This window comes from Gavia stellata, chromosome 13 (genome assembly GCF_030936135.1).
Source record: "Gavia stellata isolate bGavSte3 chromosome 13, bGavSte3.hap2, whole genome shotgun sequence".
In the NCBI taxonomy this organism is placed as follows: Eukaryota; Metazoa; Chordata; class Aves; order Gaviiformes; family Gaviidae; genus Gavia; species Gavia stellata.
The window spans coordinates 11,309,194-11,328,513 of NC_082606.1; the positions used below are offsets into that span (position 1 = coordinate 11,309,194).

At 41.5% G+C, this 19,320-nt stretch overlaps 1 protein-coding gene across 2 annotated transcripts; it reads left to right on the top strand.

Annotated features, from left to right (window-relative positions):
* Positions 1–750: 750 nt before the first annotated feature.
* On the top strand, positions 751–13,532 carry LYSMD2 (LysM domain containing 2). 2 transcript variants are annotated; one of them, XM_059824070.1, is made up of 3 exons: positions 751–948; positions 6,174–6,511; positions 12,768–13,532. In XM_059824070.1, the coding sequence occupies exons 1-3, from the start codon at positions 751–753 to the stop codon at positions 12,817–12,819; spliced, it is 588 nt and encodes a 195-aa protein (XP_059680053.1). In that variant the 3' UTR covers positions 12,820–13,532. The 2 variants fall into 2 exon arrangements, with proteins under 2 accessions (XP_059680053.1, XP_059680054.1); XM_059824071.1 differs by having other exon boundaries at positions 6,174–6,506; positions 12,775–13,532.
* Positions 13,533–19,320: the final 5,788 nt, after the last annotated feature.

Below are 19,320 nucleotides of genomic sequence, written 5' to 3' on the forward strand. Positions count from 1 at the left end.
CACACTCTCTTTACTTCAAGTCTCAATGACGAACTGTGCATTACTGAGACTGCAGCTGACAAATGGGTTGAAGTCTCAACAGGCAACAGTACTCCGTGCTCGCTCCTTTGTCACTGGTGGAAGAGAAATTTTAAGTTTCTACTAGCCAGATACAGACTTTGGGACCCAGCACAAGGACACGTATCCCTTTTTCTTGGCAAGTGACGAGTAAGTCCCCATGGACAGATACTCCCGGGTTCACCGTCTCCCCCCTGCTCTGTACTCTCAACCCTGCCGTGAGGGCCCTGGGGCCCCAGGCGTACCACAGAGACAGGGGTGGTTCCTGCAAAACAGGGCAGAAGCTCAGAGCCTGCAGGGAGGCCACGTCACAAAGCGAGGTGCGTGGAAAAAGAGAACACCTTCGCTTGATAATTTTTTCTAGGAATATGTGAATTTGTCAACGTTCAAGCCCGCTCGGGCCTGCCAGAACCACTTCACCACCTGCACCCCTCGAGGCGCGCAAACCCGGGACTGCGCAGCCGCAGCCTTAGGCCGCTACTGGGCATGCGCGCTGCTCCCGTGCATGCGGCCTCTCCCGCTGCTGGCGGCGGCGCATGCGCGGCGGGCCTGCCGCGAGCCGAGCCGGCGCCTCCGCAGTTGCCGCCGCCGGGCGGGCGGACGGTGCCTGGGGGGGCGGCGCGCCATGCCCGCGGGGGCCGTGGCGGCTGCGGAGCCGGCGCGGAGCCGCGGTCGCTGAGGCGCGGCGGGAGCATGGCCGAGTCGCTGCGGGAGGAGCCGCCGGGCGGGCCGGAGTCGGAGGCCGAGCTGTCGCAGCGGCTCGCCCGCACCAAGGCCCGCTCGTACGGCAGCACGGCGAGCGTGGCGGCGCCGCTGGCCGAGCGCTACGTTGAGCACCGGCTCAGCGCCGGAGACACGCTGCAGGGCATCGCCCTCAAGTACGGCGTCACGGTAAGGCGAGTGCCGCCGGGGCGGCGTGCCGACCCGGGGAGCCAGAAAGGCGGCGGGGCGAGCCGGGGAGGGGCTCAGCCCCGGGGGCCGCAGGGCCGGTAGCGGCGATTGGCTCCCGTAACAGCTAACAGTTGTTAGGGCCAGAAAGTAACGGAGCTAAAGGGGAGGAGGCAGTGGAAGAGAAAAACAGCCGAGAGATTCCAGTATGAAGTTGTCCCATAGCGGGCAGAAGACTCAGCTCTTACCGTGGATACGGCGCTAGTTTTGGTTTCGGTATTTAAAATGCTGACATCTGAATCTAGTGACCTGCTTGGAGGGGTCAGCACCCAGTTCTGATGGTAAATGGCTGAAGCTCCCACTGCCCGAGGCAGGGCGCAGGGCCTTTTGCAGCACGGGCTTGAAGCTGACCCGTGCCGGGTGCGCGGGACTGGCCGGTGGCCTCTAGGAAGGGAGATGCACTTACTCCCACCGAGTAATCCTGTGCTCATGTGACAGTTCACCTGTACACTCACTTCAGGTTAAAAACCCAATGTAATTAAACTTACCTTGAAGAAGGTCATTATTTTGAGGTTGACACATAGGCTGTGACAAGAAGAAACAATTTCCTCCAGTAGTTTCAGGGCTAAGAATTCTTCCATTGTCATCTACCTACCAGCCTGGAGGTGATTTACAACTGATTTGAAAGTGTTGCTGCTTTCCTGCTCTCTTCCCATAGAGAAGAAAGTTTACTTCTGTGGAAAATGTTGAAAGGCTTATGCCAGCCTAACACATGCAGAGTCCAACAGGGTCTACCAGCAGGCCCTAACACACTACCATTCCCCACAGAGCAGAGCTCACCTACCCTACCTTCATTCCAGCTTATTGGGGCCCAGTGAGCTACCAGCTGACATATCTATATGCAGCTTCAGTAGTCCCAACATAGAAAATTGCTTGGGGCCATCAGCTGATGAGCATAGCTAACAGCATGGTATTAGTATACAGTCAATGTCACTTTCACATCAGCTGCAAAGAGCACCTTCCAGAAGAGTATGATGCAGTCCCAAATTAATAGGTTCTGACTGGAATGGGTTTCCTTTCCCTCTCTGGTTCGGAAAGATCTACTAAAGCCTTCCAGCAACTTCAACAGCATTCAGCCTTTGTTATGAAAAGGGTTAAAAGTCTATTATCTTCCTTTAAGAAAGATTAAGCCACTTTTAACCAAATCTTGTTGCTAACAGGATTAATGGTATTTTGGATTTACATTGGTCCACATTAAAACAAAGTTTTGGTCACTATGGGGGCAAAGCAAAATAACCTGAGCTGCTCATTGGATTTGTTTGAATTTTTATTTCTGACAGTGGTTTTCATAATGGATAAAGTCTCTGGCCTAAATGATTTAACTGTGTTGTTCCTCATTCAGAAGTGTATTTGCTCACTGCAATAAGTGAAAAATATACACAGGTTACTGAAACAGTAGTTTTCTAGAAAAAAGGCATTTCTAAACACTTTACAACTCCCTGTCAGCTAAAGTGAAGTTGTGGATCAAACCTATACATTCTAAAAAAATAGATTTAACTTATGAACCATAAGCTTTGCTCATAGTATGAGTTTAATAAGCTTTTGTTGTGCTAATGACGCGTTTAAAGGATAAATGCTGTTTTTTAAATCAAATAACAAATGAGATGTTTAATGTTGCAAGTATTCTGCTTAAGAAACCAGAGCTGCATCATTATAGATTTCAATTCAGAAAGGGATATTTCATGTCAGTTTAACCTAAGAGCAATGCCAAGTTAGCTGAAATCAGCCATTGTGTTTCTGCTTTAATGGGTTTCAGCCCAGGGTGGGAATATATGCAAACATGTTTGCTTTTAGCAAAATGAAGACTCCTGTGTGTTCACACAAGGATAAGGACTGACTTCCTCTAAAGAGTCATTACATTTGCTTCCTGCATCCTGTATACTTGGCTAGAAGCGGGAGTTGCTGTAGTGGGAACATCAGAATTATCTTTGGCTGCCATTGCCTCCAGTATTACCATTTTTAGAAGTTTCGACCTGTGGTTTTCCTCACTGGGAGTTACTCTGCAGCAAGAGACATCCTGTCCAGTGCCTGCCTTGGCAGGGCATAGCATAGGCAGTTTAACATGGATGAAAATGTTGAGGGAGAGAGATCAGTGTGCTTTGTATGGCTTCATCCTCTGCCCTTCACCCCTCTCCCCCAGATACTGTCCATTAATCTTTATGGCTTGTGTTCATTAGATCTTCTTTTGAACACTGTTGGGTAAATTAACACTGGGAATGAATGTTTATTATCAAATTTCTGGTTCAGTTGTAGTGCTGTTTTCCATCATACAAAGGTATCCCTTTTGACAGGAGAAGGAAGAGGACTCTTTGTTTCATTGTCAGTAGAAGCAGTTTTGGTGGATTAGTTCAGGACCAATTTTTGCATTAGTGCCGCTTCAGTTAAAGTATGAAGAGCAAAGGCTTTAGCACATGCTTTCACTATTATAGGTCTGTAGCTAACAGAAATTAGTTCAGTTTTCCTAGCACTAAGGAAACTAGTGTTAAATCCTGCTCCCTGTACATCTATGAATGTATGGAGTCATACTGAGTTGCAGAAGGAGCAGTATGTGTTACACATATGAAGTAGCCTGCTCAAGGCTGAGGGATGTTCTTTTTAGAACCAAGTATTTCCCATTTCATTGTTACTGAGTGCAGAGGTCCAGTCTTCCAAATGCCACAAGATAGTATTTAGAAGGTATTTTAGGAATAAATAACCAGAGGTAAAGTTACAGTGAAGTAGGAAAGAACAGCAGTACAGTGCATTATTTATCAGCTATTGAAGCATCACCTTCCAACTCCCTTGTAGTAGAGATCTCAGTTTTCAGCTTTTGTATTGTATTTTTAGCGAAAAACTCCAGCTAGCATTTTGAACACTTTTTAATACCCATCAAGACAGACAACGTTTAGACATTTTGACAATTGATATTTAAACTAGCATCTGATGGCTGTTACAGGTCTCGTTACTAAGTAAGTGAAACTTCCTTTATGCCCTTCAGATGGTACTGAACTTGGGACAGAACTTAGAGATACACTGTATACTGTGTAAGGCTAACTAAAAATAGTTTCAAGGCTTCAGGAACTGGGAGAGTAATGAGCGTCTCTTACTTGAAGTAGTAGCTTACTATCTGACACTGGGTATTAGTTATTCAGCTTTTGAAAATGATTATTAAATCTAATTATTTATCATCTTAGCCATCTGCAGCAACAGGCTGGGGTGGTGTTTAAGTAGAGAATGCCATTTTTGTATGTTTAATGGATAGAAATAATTTACTGCTGAGCTTTACTGCACCATTTTCACTACTCTCTCTCCCAGACACCTAGCCTTTCTAGAGAGAATCTGCTATTTATTTTTACAGAGAAAGATTACATCACGCTTCCAGGACCCAAGCAAATGCATTCAAACACAACACCAGATCTATAATGGCACTGCAGCAGATACTCTTAACCACACAGTACAGATCTACATTGCATGCAGGAGTTTATTCCAGTTCTGCAAGTGGCCACACAGTCTCACATTGCACCGAGAAGGAAGGCTAACATCTCTACTGTTTTCCCTTGGTTTTCCACAGCTTCCCCTTGCTAATATGTTCAGTGTAAGAAATGCACAGGCATGTTAACCCAGTTGTTACCTGTTAACAATGGCCTTTTCTTTTGCAATTGCGAAGATCTCCAAGTAGTGTCAGAGCAAAGTTTAAAGAGTTTAAGACTGACAAGCATAAGATGGTAGAGCAATTTTTTCATCATCTGAGTGGTGAACTGAAGATGCTTCAGACTGAAGTAGTGAGTGGCTAGTGCTTAGAGTACTCAGCTTTTTCTGGGTGATTATACTAGCAATAAGACTCCTATTATTACAAGACTTACAGTCTTTTTTCTTACTCAGTTTAATAAAAATGAGTAACACTTCTAATGCAGGCAAGAGGTACTTTCAGTTCTGTTTATACTTGTTTTCAAGCAGGTTTTATTTAGAGTGCATTTATCATTGCGGTACTGTATGATTAGGGATTTCTGCTTACTGCGGTGGGTCACCAGGGGACCAGAATGGTACTTTTTCTTTCTTTCACTTAGGACTTTTCATAATGAAATCATGAGTTCAGGTTATAACTAAAGCTTAAAGTCACATAATTATGGATACTGATTTCTATGCTTTTTTAAAGCTTGCTGTTGAGAAATAGGAAGCTAGTTTAACTGCTGTTGTCTTGGAAGGGAATTTTGCATGAGCAAGAACTTAAACAACATTCTTAGTAGGGAGATAGCATAAACATTTACTGGGAGCTTTTCTTTGCCTGTAAAGTAATGGAATTTATAACAACTTCTCAGGTTAAGTATAGAACAAGTGGGGCTTTATGCATTAGTACGCTGAGAAAGATGGGGTCTTCTTGCTTCTGTCAAGAGATCATCTGTACTGATGAGTAGGTTGTAAGAAATACTTTGGGTAAAAGTTACATAAGTAGTATTTAACAGTTGTTTGGCGTATAGTTCACACATGAAGTTGCTGTTGATCGTGCTGTAGATTCACTTTACTGGACAAATGCAGCCACTAGTTTATGCAGCTGTATTGCAAAGTGCTCAAGAGCCCCCCATTCTTTTCACTGCCTGACTTCTCACTGAAAATCAGGACTTCATCTGAAGTCTAAAGTTGTTACATCAGCTGGGGGGGGGAATACTATGGATGAGGCATATACTGCTCTTCCAAGACTTGTGATGCTCACTGTTCATAACTGTCCTAGAATGCTCAAGGTAACTCTATCACCCCTTGTTTGTATTATGCATGCTTTTTACCAGAGAGTTCACCTAGAGTGGCTGCTAGCAGTTCTGAGCCTTACTCTAATACAAATCCAAATCAGCAGCTATAGAATTTTTATTCTTTGGCAAGTTTTTCATGTGAGCCTGTACAGAGATTGGAAGACTGTTCAAGAAAAGCATCTTTAGGTAGTGCAAGACTTTAGAAAGACCAAGATTTTGGAGTCAAGTTTACATAAAAGGAAGAAGCGAGGGTGTTGAGTTAACAAGGCTGAGACAGAACATACGCTCTGAAATCACTTTGCAAAAAAATTCTTCCCTGAAGTCATTGCTGCTGCAGACAAAATACAGATTTATTGTAATCAAACGTTACTGTACTACTTCAGAAAGTTAGTACTTTATACTTTGCCAAAACCTAATAACTTACATTTTTCCTGTCTTTTTCAGATGGAACAAATAAAGAGGGCAAATAAACTGTTCACTAATGACTGTATATTTCTGAGGAAAACCCTGAATATTCCCGTTATATCAGAGAAACCGTTACTGTTCAATGGACTTAATTCACTGGAGTCTCCTGACAATGAAACTGTTGACAGCTCTCCTTCTTGTGATGAAGGACCAGTGACAGTTCAGGAAGAAAGTAGTTCTTCTCCCAGTCCTCAAGAGCCTGACAATCAGCCCACTGCACCAGAAGAACTATCTGCCAAAGATTTCCTACAGAGGTTGGACTTGCAGATTAAGTTATCCAAACAAGCAGCCAGAAAACTAAAAGATGACAATGTCAGGTAAATGCTGCTTTTAGTATTAAGCATCTTAATCTCACCCTGAAGGCTTTTTAGTCTAAGCTGAACCCTCTTTGTGGGGTATCTCAGACAGCATCTGTAGTTTTAATTTGTCAACAGCAAGTCTATGCTATTATCATGCACCAAATACAGTCAGAGCACACCATTAGCAGATGCCTTGGTATGGCAGTTATGAAGGCTGCCTTACAATACATTGTTTATAGAATAGCAATATTCCATGAAAGCTAGAAGGCCACTATTCTCTAAGATGTCTTGCTATGTAAATGGGCAACTATTTAAGGCGACCCATAGTTTTGAGTAGAGTACTAAGCCAAGGCCTATGTGGAAGCTGATTGCATAAAACAAGGCATGACTGCATTTTTCTTCTGTCACAAATTGCCTCATAATTGTGTAAATATTCTCCATGTTGCAGTTTCAGTTAAGCTATCCTATCTCCTTTCCCTGTGCAGTCCCTCCCTTTTTGGATCCACCTATGTAGACTTCTATCTTTTCTTCAGTTTTTCTTCTACAGCCAGGAGCTCCCACACACTTTACTCATCAAAAAAGCAGTACATTTTGACCTCTCTGCCACAGTGATTATCCCCTCACATATGCAGGCATCCCATGGAGAGTACAGAAAGACTTAGAGCAAGAATGGACTTCAGTAGTGTTTGTTTTCCCATGTCCTCAGCTTGTTCACAAGCAGTCTCTTGGGCTGGTTGTCTGGCCTGTTTATTCTCTGCAGAAATTTCCTCAGTGGGTGATGCTGAGGTGGCCTTTCTCATGACAATAAAATGTATGACTGCAGGGGACTGGTATTGCTTCTTTTATCAGAGAGCTGGAGAGAGGTTATGCCTGCAGATATGTAGTTGGCTTTTGCAGATTTGCTTAATGCAAAACTTCTTCCATCACCCTGGTTCACTTCACATGCTCTGATTTTGAGTGCAAGCGACATACTTTTCATGTTAAGGAGAAAGTAACCTTTCAGGACCAAATCTATTTAGCATAGAGTCCCATCATTTCTTTAAGAAGCTTAGGGATTATTTCAGCAACTTAAATAGACAAAAGTTTGAGGGGGAGCAGTATATTGCATTTAGCAATTGGACAAGCCTCATTTGGAGAAATACCCCATATGACAGCTTAAGGTAATTCATTACCTATTGCACTCCACATACAACTCCCCATTGCCAGAAGGGCGCTTGTTTAGAGTTACAGTCTCAGGGAAAGCTGGAACACTTTCACATCTTCTTAACACCCTTGTCAGTTATTTTCTTTTGAATTGATTACATGAAAGAGGAAAAATAGCTGTTGGCACTCAGATCCTGGAGATACTTTTCAGCTATGTACCTTCAATGGTATTTCTGGGCCCACACTGGAAGGTGGCCACATGCCTTACTTGCTCCAGTAGCTCCCCAGGAGGCACCTGTTCTCCTTCCTGCCTATACCTTTCTTATCCCTTGCTTGGAGCAGGAGGCCTTGGGAATTGGACAGCCATCATGACTGTAAACCAGCCTCATGAATATGCAAATTTTCCATTCTTAAGAGTGAAAGCCATTTAAGAAATTAAGAGTGTGTTTCCAGCTGCTCTGGCCTTCTCTATTCAGATTGCCTTGTCAAGGCCTGTTTAAGATGTGACATGCACCAACACTGCAGTGTACTTAAGCGCCTGTTTCAGAGTAAGAAAGGAGCACCTAGAGTTACATCTGCTACCACCAAAAGGGACATTGGAACTGAGAAAACTGCAAGAGAAGCAGACTATCAATTCTGGAACTTGAGTCATAACTTCTCACCATACCCATGAGCCTGATTTGACAGATGGAGACAATAATGACATCTCTTAAATTGCTCTTTACTTTGGTCTCCCTTAAAGTTGCCAAGAATGCAGGTACATACACGCACTGATTCTGATCAAACTGTACAGGCAGTTTCATAGTCAGCAACAGCCTTGCGCTACAAAGACAGCTTAAGGTGAATTACACTGTTTAATCATAACTCTTGAAGTCACCCTTTTAAGTGCTTTCAAAGGAATAAAGTGCATTAATCTCTAAAGTCAGCTTCTTCCCAGATAAAGCTAAAGCTGTTAGGTAGAAAAATTGAGGAGCACATAGGTGCAGATTTAGGCTAGATATTAAACTTTAATAGTCATTCTAGTAGACAAGCATTCAAGATTATAGAATGTGATCCACCCAGTTTGTGCCAGCTACCTTTCACTATTAGAGTTTATGTAAGCATATGGCTAGATCTGCATGTAATAATACTTTTACTAGAGAGTTTAATTGAGCAAGAAAACATTGGTTAATGAATCTCCCAATCAGGCATATTTACCTAAGATGCAGCTTTAGGTGATCAGCTTAAGGCATTAAGACCTGATTCTGTTTTGAGCAATATTTTTACAATAGGCCAAAAGAAATGCAAAAGTATCAATATAGTGGTTTGTAGCATGTGTTGCTAACTCATGTATTTGCATATTGGGGAAGAATAGCTATTATTAGTTTTATCCACACATGAAAGAAAAGCAACTTATAATAGTTTCAGAGAATATGGTAGTGCTTCATCTTGCCCAAAATGCTGTTATGCATGTTTCCAGGATGCCAAAACTGAAATGAAGCTTAGTGATACTTTTTGTATCAGATAGTTGAACCCCAGAGGTCTAATGCAAGGTCTTTATGGAGTCCTTAATATTTTAGGGTGGTACTGTGGGAGGCTAGAACACTAGGGCCATATACTGTGCTTCTGGGACAGGTCACATCTTTCTGCATTTGCCTTTTAGTGACTCATTTTGGAAACCTTGTAACTGAATAGAGCCACTCTAATCACTATTGCTCATACAAGCTATTATCATTAACTGGTGTGCAGCACTGGAACAGAAACATATATTGTCATCTGCTCAGTTGCCTTGACCTGAACCTAGGAAAGAATAGTGTTGAAGCATTTGAAACTGGTAACTAATTGAGTTAATTTGCCCAGTAATTGTTCACCATCATTGGCTATCAGCTAAGAAAACAGATACCACAATAAAGGAGGCTGCCTGTGGAGAATCCTGTTTTCAGACTTTCAAAAAGCTAAAAGCTATTAACCCATGAACTCAGATTGTTGCCTTGTTTAATTGTGGATTCTAAAAGCATCCAAGCATTGGATTCCAGTTCACTTGTTCACACTAAGGTGTGCTTGGTCTTACAGAAGTGGTTATTGGCATTTTTTTGTTGTGGCCTGATGCATGCAATAGCTGTAGATGTCTTTCTGTCTTTTCATGCAGTAGATGTCTTTCAGCTCCTGTAACCTGCTGGGCAGCAAACAGGAAGAGACAGCACTACAAAGCATTGTAATGCTGTGCTTTTCCTTTGCCTGAAGGGGAATGTTGCAGTGACTTACTACTTTGCTATTTTAAGCATCTTGAAAGTGAAGAAAACTGTTTGGTCATTAAACGTACACACGCTGCTATGTTGTTGCTTGCGGGCCATGGGCTGGAGCTACTACTATGTAATTTTATTTCAAGCTTAGCTTGTTTTTAAGCCATCAGAATAGACTTGTACTTGCTGTGTGCAGTTCTGAAGATCTGTGTTAGTAATATTGCCTGGCCATTACCTTGGTTTGGAGTCACATGTTGTAGACCTCATCACATAGCCTAGTACAGCAGCCTGGGACAGAAGGTTGGAAGCTGTTCTTGCCTTACTGTCAACTACAGCATGCCTGAGCCTCGGTCAGAAATCTATTTTGCACGTTACAGCTAGTTACTGCTTTGCTTAGGTTCAAGCATAATGACCTTTGTGGGATGTGGCTTGATGGGCATGGTGGTGTGTGGTGTGGTTTTTTGCTTGTGTTTTGTTTGTGGTTTTTTTTGTTAATGGTTGGACTTGATGATCTTACAGGTCTTTTCCAACCTTAGTGATTCTGTGACCTACTACATGGTTCCTATGTCCCTGGCACATACAGAAACCCCTCAAAGCTGACTGACTCGAGTGCCAGTCTCTGCTCTCTACTGACAATTGCCAAGTAAAAGCCCATAGTCCAAGTGTGTATTTCACAAGGGAAGTGCAGATGAACAGCTTGACTAGCTGTTTTGTTACTTTGATGTCTGAAGACCTGCTAATATAACATCACTATTTCAACTCTTCAGTTCTCTGTATTCACCCCTACTATCCACCATAATCAACTGCAGCTAATTTCAGTCCAGTGTTTGGCTGTTTCCACGTCATGGTGGATGTTACTCCTGTATTTGGCTTTCAAGAAAAAAGACTGAAAGGCTGATTCTGACAGCCTCTAGTTAGAAGGAAGGTCTTTTTGCTGTAACTGTGCCACATTTTGTTCTCCTAGAAGGGGAAACATAACAAAACTACGAATTACAAAGTCCTTTTCAGTGTGCAGCACAGAAAGTAAGCTTCTCCCCTGCTGGACGGTGTAAGCTCTGAAAAATATAGAAGTTCTCCTTCATCCTCACAAACTAGCATGAGTTTGCTATTTGCAACTCTGTTCTGGGCATATGTGGCTAGAAATCCATTGCCCCAGAAGGGCATATATCAGAGCTTCAGAATATACTTTTTGAAATATTTAGCTTCATTCAAGTAGTTATGATTGAATTTTACAGTCCTGCAGACCAGTCTTACAAGCTTGGTATGTTGATAGGTTTCAGTTCTGAAAAAAGTTTTAAAATATGTTGTCTTGAGACAATTTATAGATCAAAAGTGCTTCAGTGCTTGTTCAACTAAACATGAATTCTTTGCTTCCTTACTTTACTGTCATGCCAGGTATTATGAACAGCACCTGCAAATTATAGTATTCCATGACAGTTTTGCAATGCAGAATTGATGTTACAAGGAAAGATACTACTAAATATACACAGATCATCTGTATCTTAAGAATCATGCTTGGTACTGGGTCTGTAGCATCACTAATGTAAATAGATACAGTATTTGTAAGAAATGCTAAAATCCGTTTTCAGTACTACTGTAAGCACACATCTGCATCCACAACTGCAATAACTACTAGTTTAATCTAAAACCTTTTTTTTGAGGTTTCATTTTTTTAACAAGATTGTTCCAATGCAAAAGAAATATCATGTCTTTGGTTGAAGATAATTTTGGTGGACTACCCAAGAACAAGGAAGGGTGGGGGAAATGAGTGCAAGTTACTCAGCTGCTTGGTTAGTTTGTAGCTTTCTTTCCTCTGAAAGAGTGTTACATGAAATTTGAATTGTAGATAAGTAATCATGTTTAGAAGTTAGTAGGAAAAGTCTGCATGATTGGGGTTTGGAATACTACAGAAAGATTTAGGTTTTACCTTATACATTATTAGACTACTTGAATAACTGTACCTTTGTATGGAGGCACATAGAGTATTAAAAGTAACTGGAAATCCTTTGAAGCTCACAGTGTAGCAACTGTTAAGTCTTCCCATTCTCACCAAAACACTAAAATTGGCAACAGCTTTAAGAATAGGCTCTCAGGAACATAATTTTGAAGCTACAGTAGTAGGAAACAATGATCTTTGGAGAACTTAGCATGCTTGAATTAGAACAGGATGCTGCACTGCAATAGGTTTACATAACCACTTTTTTTAAAGGCAATATTGTCAAGTAAACAGCAGGCAGACTGATTTTTCCTGAGGATTTTTAATAGCAACACTACTTTGATTTATCCAGTCATTGCATTAACAATAGCACTTGTGGCAACTGTTTTCTCCTAAGAAAATCCAAGTGATCAGTCTTAATATTGATTGATGCACAGGAAGTATACATCAAGGAGCCCACTCAAGGAATATCCTTGCAGCATCAAGACACAGATCCAGCTACAACTATGATGCACTGCTCCTGTTCTTGCCTCATTTGGTCCATCTGCACCCCCTGCCATTCACAAGGCTAAAACAAACCTACAACTAAGCTTGCTTTTTTTTTTAAAAAGAAGTTGAAAGCAACAGTACTGGCACTCCAGCATGACCTCTACTTGTTTATACTTTACAGTATTTCTTACTGATTTGGCACTGTAGTATCAAGAATAGTTCATTAAACTCTAAATATATTCTGATGTCATTGAACTTACACAGCTTTACTTGTTTTCAGCATTCTGTTATTGAAACAACATAATGAGAACTCCAGAGATGTATAATGAACAGTAGCATACTGCAAGCAGTATTCCTGTTAGGCAATGCCAGTCTTACCTATTTTGATCCATTAGGAAAACTTTTTATCTGCATTTGCATTACAGTTTTACTGTTGAGACATGGTATGCTCCTGATCTGATGATTATGATCATTTTCTTTTTAGAGAGGAGGAGAATGAGGAAGGTCCCTATGCAACTTCTTCGTATCACCAGTAGAAGACAGATGTGATGGCCTGAAAACTTTCCATGAAATCAGTTCTTAAAGAACTAAACGGTCAATAATTCAAAACCCAAGTCTTTTGGACTCATCATCATGATATACTTAAAACAAGTCATGAATGGGTAATTGCACTGAAATTACGACCTCTTCTGCCTTCCATAGGTTCATGTCCTTATGCTATATCAACAAAGGGTTTAAGCCTTCCAAAACTAGCAATGGCCTTTATACCCCTTCTGTGCAAACTGTAGCATGGTAGCAACAATATATCCTTGAGGTCACCTTTATGCAGGATGTTGATCTTTAGTAAAGATTTTGTAAATACTTGTTAAAGTGAAATTTGTTTTAAAAATATTAAATAAGTTTGCTTGTAAATGACAAACTATGAAAGTAATAGAAATTTACTTATTCTGCAAACACAGGCAAGTTTGCTGTGGAAGTTTTGTCTACTTCAGGGCTGCGGAACTTGCCTCTGAACTCCGTGTGTGTGTCTGTGTGTGGTTATGATGTATTCCTAGAAAGGGGAATTCTACTTGTTTTGATTAGTTAAAGCCTTTACGGTTAAACAACTGTTTGAAATTGGATTTCTGCTAATAAAAGGGAAAAGTTACAGCAAGAGATTTTTCTTTGTGAGATACGACATTGGAATATCAGATGTGTGTTCTTGTGTGCAATTATATTTTCTGTGGTTTTAATTTAATAAATACAAAAATACCAATGTGTCTGTTCATAATGAAGTCAGCTTGGTTCTATTCTGTTTTTTGTGGAGAACGGTTTGTCCAGTCACATGAGCTATTAGATACTAATTTCAGGGCAAATAATGTCCTTTACCATATAGCTCACCCTTCTAAATGAAACCTAGAACTAGTTGATCTAGTTGTGTAGTCAGGAAAACTGTATTAAGATTAGTAAGAGCCACACTGGTAAGCCTTCGCTGTTCTGAGAAGAGATGCCAGTATTCAAGTCTGCAAGTGGACCGCACCTGAAGCTTGGGAAGGCAGAGTGCAGACTGCATCCACTCTTTGCTGTGAAGGTAATGTATTAGCAACTTCTTGTTAAGCATCCTGCAATTTTTTCTCAAGTATTTAGTAAGCTTCACGAAACTCTTGTCAGTAAAGAATTGCTGGATCTCCACTGTGACAGATGCTGTTTGCTATATATCAGCTCATTTATATAGTTTATTGCTTCCTCAAAGCCAAAACTTTCTGCAATATGTTAAGATGGAAGCAATATAGAAAGTTACATTAGTTTACTAAAACTAGAAATATAAATTCAAAGCTAGACAGGAATTGGTATTTCTCTAGAGCTTGCAGGAACTCAGACCTGGCAGGCTCATTCAAATCGTCTCTAGCTCTGGTCCTAAACAGGAGGTCTGTGGTGGCACACAAGATAACAAGAACAGGAGAAGCTTAGAGTGAATAAAAGGAAGCATTGATTTTTCTTGAAGAGACTGGTGAATTAGTTTTAGGTCTTGTATCTTTCTTAAACTGGGATTTGCATCTCTTCCTTACAGGATAGTAATTTCTATTGTCAATTAATTTCAGAAGGACGTTTCCAGAGCCAGAATAAACTACTTTTCCAAAGGCAACCCTAGCTTCAAGCCCAGTTATATTTTATAAGCCTACAGAAAAAATTAATCCTTTTCTACCAAAGACCTGCTATTGTAATACCCTGACCTGGGCAGCACCAGGGTGCTTTGCTGAGCAGGTCAGAAGCACAGCTTTCCTTGCACAGCAAGCACACCTCCTGCCAGCCGCACGAGGCTGACCAAGCTCCTGGCAGAGCCACATTTCACACCATCCGTCCCAAGAGCACTGCTGTGCTGGCGGGCAGGAGCACCTTCAGGACAAGCAACGGAAGATCGCACCATTTACATCTACTTTTCCTGCCTGAGAAAGCCTTTCAGAAGCGCAAGGGAAGAAGCAGCTGTGACAGCATGGAGACAGAGTTGGGCAGAGACCCACCGCCGCACGCCCTTCCCCTCAGACGCAGGCAGATTTCAGGCCAGCCCCACAGCTTGGGCCAGCAGCACCCTGATTGACCCACAGCATCTGTGGAGACCCCACCGCGCCAGCACTCAACATGGCACCCATTGCAAAACCGTTAACATAACCCAGCAGAGACACCTAACCCATCCCTTCCACATAAGCATCTTCCCACAGGGAGGATTTCAACACTGCCATTAACCACAACAAAGGCTGCCTGCAAGAGGCCCTACCTTGCTGGCTGTGGGCCCAGAGCAGGTCTCCACTCCTTGCCTGCTACGCAGACACTCTTCAGAGTGCCCCCAGGGCACACTGCTCAGCACCAGGCCAGAGAGGGCCTTCGCTTTTGCTTCCACTCCATCTGCCTTGGCTCTTCCAGCCCCCTTTACCAAAACCTGCAGCAACCCCTCACCCCGTGGGGAGGTTGCTCTTTATGGCCGCGGGGCCTCCCAGCAGGCTGTGGGCCCTGACGAGCCCCCGGGGCCGGCTGGGTCTCCCCAGCGGGCGGCAGCTGCGGGCAACCCGGCTTTTGCCTGCGCGCTAGCCAAAGGGGATTCTCTTTGTCCCGCAGCCTCTTGCAGCGTGGGCGAGAAGTTAGATCTCGTTGTGTTTAATTAATGCCTGTTCCTACTTTCCAGGTAGACAGATGTGGTGTTTTATAATCCCCAGGGCAAATAGAAGGACCCAATGCCCGTTTTTTATGTATAGGTAAAATATTTTTAGGAATTGTGTCACTGTGCCTCTGCAGGTTTCTCGCACCCCTTCACTGGCGGGAGGTCCTGCGGCCCTGCGCCGCTGCTGGGCGGCCGGGCTGCACCCCCGTGCGGGGCGGCTGCTCACACACCTCCCAGCAGGCGCCCCGTGTGCCCCGGCTCTGCTCGACCCCAAGGGAAACCGAGCAGATGAGAGGAAATGGTGCCTGGAAATAGCATGTCTGTAATACAGTCCGACTAATTCAAGATGGAGTTTTCCTACTCCGTAAAAAAGGGGTTCTTAAGACTCTGAAAAAGGTAGTGTTTTAATATCGTCATCCACATTGTCATATTATTACTCAATAAAATGACAGTTTTCCCTGTATATTTTATATACTGTTTATACCTTATCCTATGTATTTTGCTTCTCGCTCTGCCTTTATTCTTCCTACACTTGTAACTTCATTCTTTGTTTAAATATTTATACCAGTCCTGCAAGGTGTGGTTTAGGGCTGGAATGGGGCAATTTCAAGCAGAAGTGAAGCATACAGTGCAGGTAAAATTCTATGTATGTTTTGTAGCTATTCTGTGGTGGGCAACCTGCACGTTTGTAGTTTTGTTTTTACATATTTCTTCAGTCAAAGCTTGAGAAGTCAAAACCTGGGCAGGCTTGGACTAGGATCTTTTAAAATGAAATGCAGGATATATGCAATAAGAAGTTTTCATTTGGGACTCATTTCAACGTGTCTGGAGGCTACTAAACCCCTGTAAACCCAGCTAACTCAGCCACCAGGTGCTGTAGTTGCATCTAACATTCTCAGAGGGGCATCCCCCTTCCTGCAGACATCACAATGAACTCCTATTGCTCCGTGGCGCAGGACGTCCTCAAAAAGCTGGGCCGTAGAAAGAAAAGGTGCATTCTTTTTAACACACAAAATCAGCCTTGTACTACTGTAGCTTGTAGTAAAGTGTTTAATAAAGTACAGTATCAGAAACAATAGTCTAATAATAGAAAAGCTGAAAAGGTGAATACCATATATATTGTACTTGTTACATTTTCAGTGATAATTTAGGGAGTGAAGGATTTCTGAAGGATCCAGCAGATACAAACAACATAGAAACTGATTTTTGTCAATTTAAAACCAGAGATGTGCAGGTGTTGAAAATACCTTTCTCACCAGGACAAAGGAAAGCACTGACAGAGTATTATTTACTAAGTATGCACTAAACACGCTAGCAGCAGATGTCCAGTGCTAATGTGCTCCAAGTGTTCCCTTCAAAATAAGAACTAATCTGTGGTGTAGGTTGAATCTTGCGTCACTCGGTTTGATTTTATTTAGCTTAAGTCATAGCCTTTTAGAAATGCAGGGTGATTCATCAGGCTGGCTGTGGTTTTACCGTCTAGTTCTGAAAGGTACGATTTACTGATAGATGTTCATTTGATGTACCAGCAATGAAACCAGTGTTTGAAGCATTCAAATAACAAGTTTAATGGGCTTGCACAGATGGGAAGTGAATCTAGTTTGAAGAACGTAGCTGAGATCGCTCATCTATCCGTCAGAGGGCTTGCTCTGTTCTCAGCTAGTCATCAGGTCAGGCTAATTGGTCTATGTAAGTACCCCAAGCGATGCACAGCAGCAGGGTAAGCACAGAACAGGTCCAAGAACATGCATACTCTGAACTAGAGTCAGGTTCTACCCATTGTTTAGACTTTTTTTTCTAAATTATGTCATCTATGCTTTGTTGAAGTTACAAAATTTGCAAAACTGAGAGGTTAAAAAATATTGTACTAGCCTTTTGTGGACACAAACTGTTCATAATCACAGGTTGCTAGTTGATGACATCTTTCCATTAGTACCAGACTCCTGCATACATTCCTGAGAGGCCAAAGTAAGTACCTAACTTCCAAAGAAAATAAAAAATATCATTATACTACTCATTATATTGACAGGAGAAGAAAGTTTGCTTTTTTTTAAAGTAGCCATCGGGGAAGGAAAATTTGTCCTTTTTGTTTTTTAAGTGCAGATCTTCGATCACTACCACTTCCCCAACTGTAAAGATTTATGGTTAGTTATCTTTCTCCTGACTTCTTTCATAAATCCTAAAGTACACGTTTCCAGTGTGATATTCACATAAGAAAGTAAGTCACAAGCTGCTGCAGAAAACAACTGAGATCTATAGGGACAAGAAGAAATTCTTTTCTTTGGCAACATTAGCTAATAATAATAATAATAGTAAAAAAGATTAGAGGGTTTAGATGAGAACAAATACACTAATTCAAAATAACAGGAATTTTTTTTTCCTGATTATTTTCTGCAGTGTTTCTAAGGGACTATTTTTCAAACGTGAAGGTTACATTGACTACATTTCTGGATACAGTTTTTATCTTAAAATAAATACCACTGTTAGTGACTGATACTACAATTCAATGATCCATATCAGGATGTCTGTGAGCAGGCAGTGACGTACTTTTTGTATGCTAGAAAGCACTCATTGGCTTATGTATCATCAGTTTTCAAATAGATATGCTGTTACACCTCATTGCCATCACACACATTTAATATTTGTTGCCAATAATGTTCTGTTGATAAAGTTCAGTTGATAATTTCTGTTTTGCAGGGATTCCAAAGCTTACTTCAGTTGGCTAAGAAACATTGCTCACATCTCCTCCTCCTTAATCTCCAACCATGCTGAGAAAATAAGGAAGGAAACAATCTGCCCATTTAACGTTTACAGAACTATATGTGCTGTGCAGGCAGTGCTGTAAGTCAGCATCTCCCTTCATTGGCAGGCAGATACCGACCTCCACATCGGCTAACATTTTTTGACTGTATCAATCTCAGAAGTATCATGAGTTTTTCAAAAAAAATCAGAGCAGGGATAACCTCAATTATCAATGAAGAACCTGTAAGTAAAGAGAACAGGGCTTTCCTGGAGTTCATTTAGACAAATGACTGCTGCAGGGAATAAGTCTCAGGACTTACATTGTCTGGAATGCAGTTTAAAATTTACTTTTCTAAAAAAACTTCTTTACCTTTGATCTTGCTTCATGAGTTCTTCATACATAAAATTATCCATTTACTTAAATATAAAACATCTTATAAACCATTCTTCAAAAACTCTGTAAGTTGAGGAAGAAGAATGAGGGCGACATTTTTGTTTTCCTTTTTCATTCGTCAGGAGGTACCAAATTCTTGGCTAATGATAGCATATATATGCCCAAAAATAGTTTTCCAAAATAATACTGCTCAACCCAGATCAGAATTCAGTAAACACACCATAGCCTTGATATTCAGAGATGCTGAGATATGATAGGTTCTTTAAGTTAACTCCTTCTGAAAAGCAGGCCCTGTGTTCCTAAAACCATCTCTAGTTGCAAACTCCCCTTCCCATGCAAAATGACTTGAATCACTTTCCTTTTTTTTTTTCTTTAAAGAAACTAATGGCTATTTACAATTGTTATCAGGCTACTTACATCAGGAATTCAACTAATTATGCATGCACAATCATCAAGTGGTGCACCAAAGAGAACGTTTATACATGCTGAATGAAGCAACAATGGGGAGAATACAGCTCTGCAATATGAAAGGCAGTTGTAGTGTCAAAGGTGTATCAGTTAGCTAAGGACACTATAGTGCAAGTTACAGAACACTACACAAAGAAATAAAAAAGGGTCAAGAAAATAAAGGTATTAGGATTTAAAAACACTATTTCTGGATATAAAATCATATTAAGATTAATGAAAACTTTAATAGGTAAATTATTTTCAAATACTTTATTTAGAGAACTGTGAACTATTTTCTAATAATGCCCTTTACATAGT

Excerpts from the sequence above, each read along its gene's own strand:
- LYSMD2 (XM_059824070.1), top strand. The coding sequence starts at position 751 with ATGGCCGAGTCGCTGCGGGAGGAGCCGCCGGGCGGGCCGGAGTCGGAG. Across the intron at positions 949-6,173 it reads CCCTCAAGTACGGCGTCACG|ATGGAACAAATAAAGAGGGC; the intron begins GTAAGGCGAGTG and ends TGTCTTTTTCAG. Across the intron at positions 6,512-12,767 it reads CTAAAAGATGACAATGTCAG|AGAGGAGGAGAATGAGGAAG; the intron begins GTAAATGCTGCT and ends TTTTCTTTTTAG.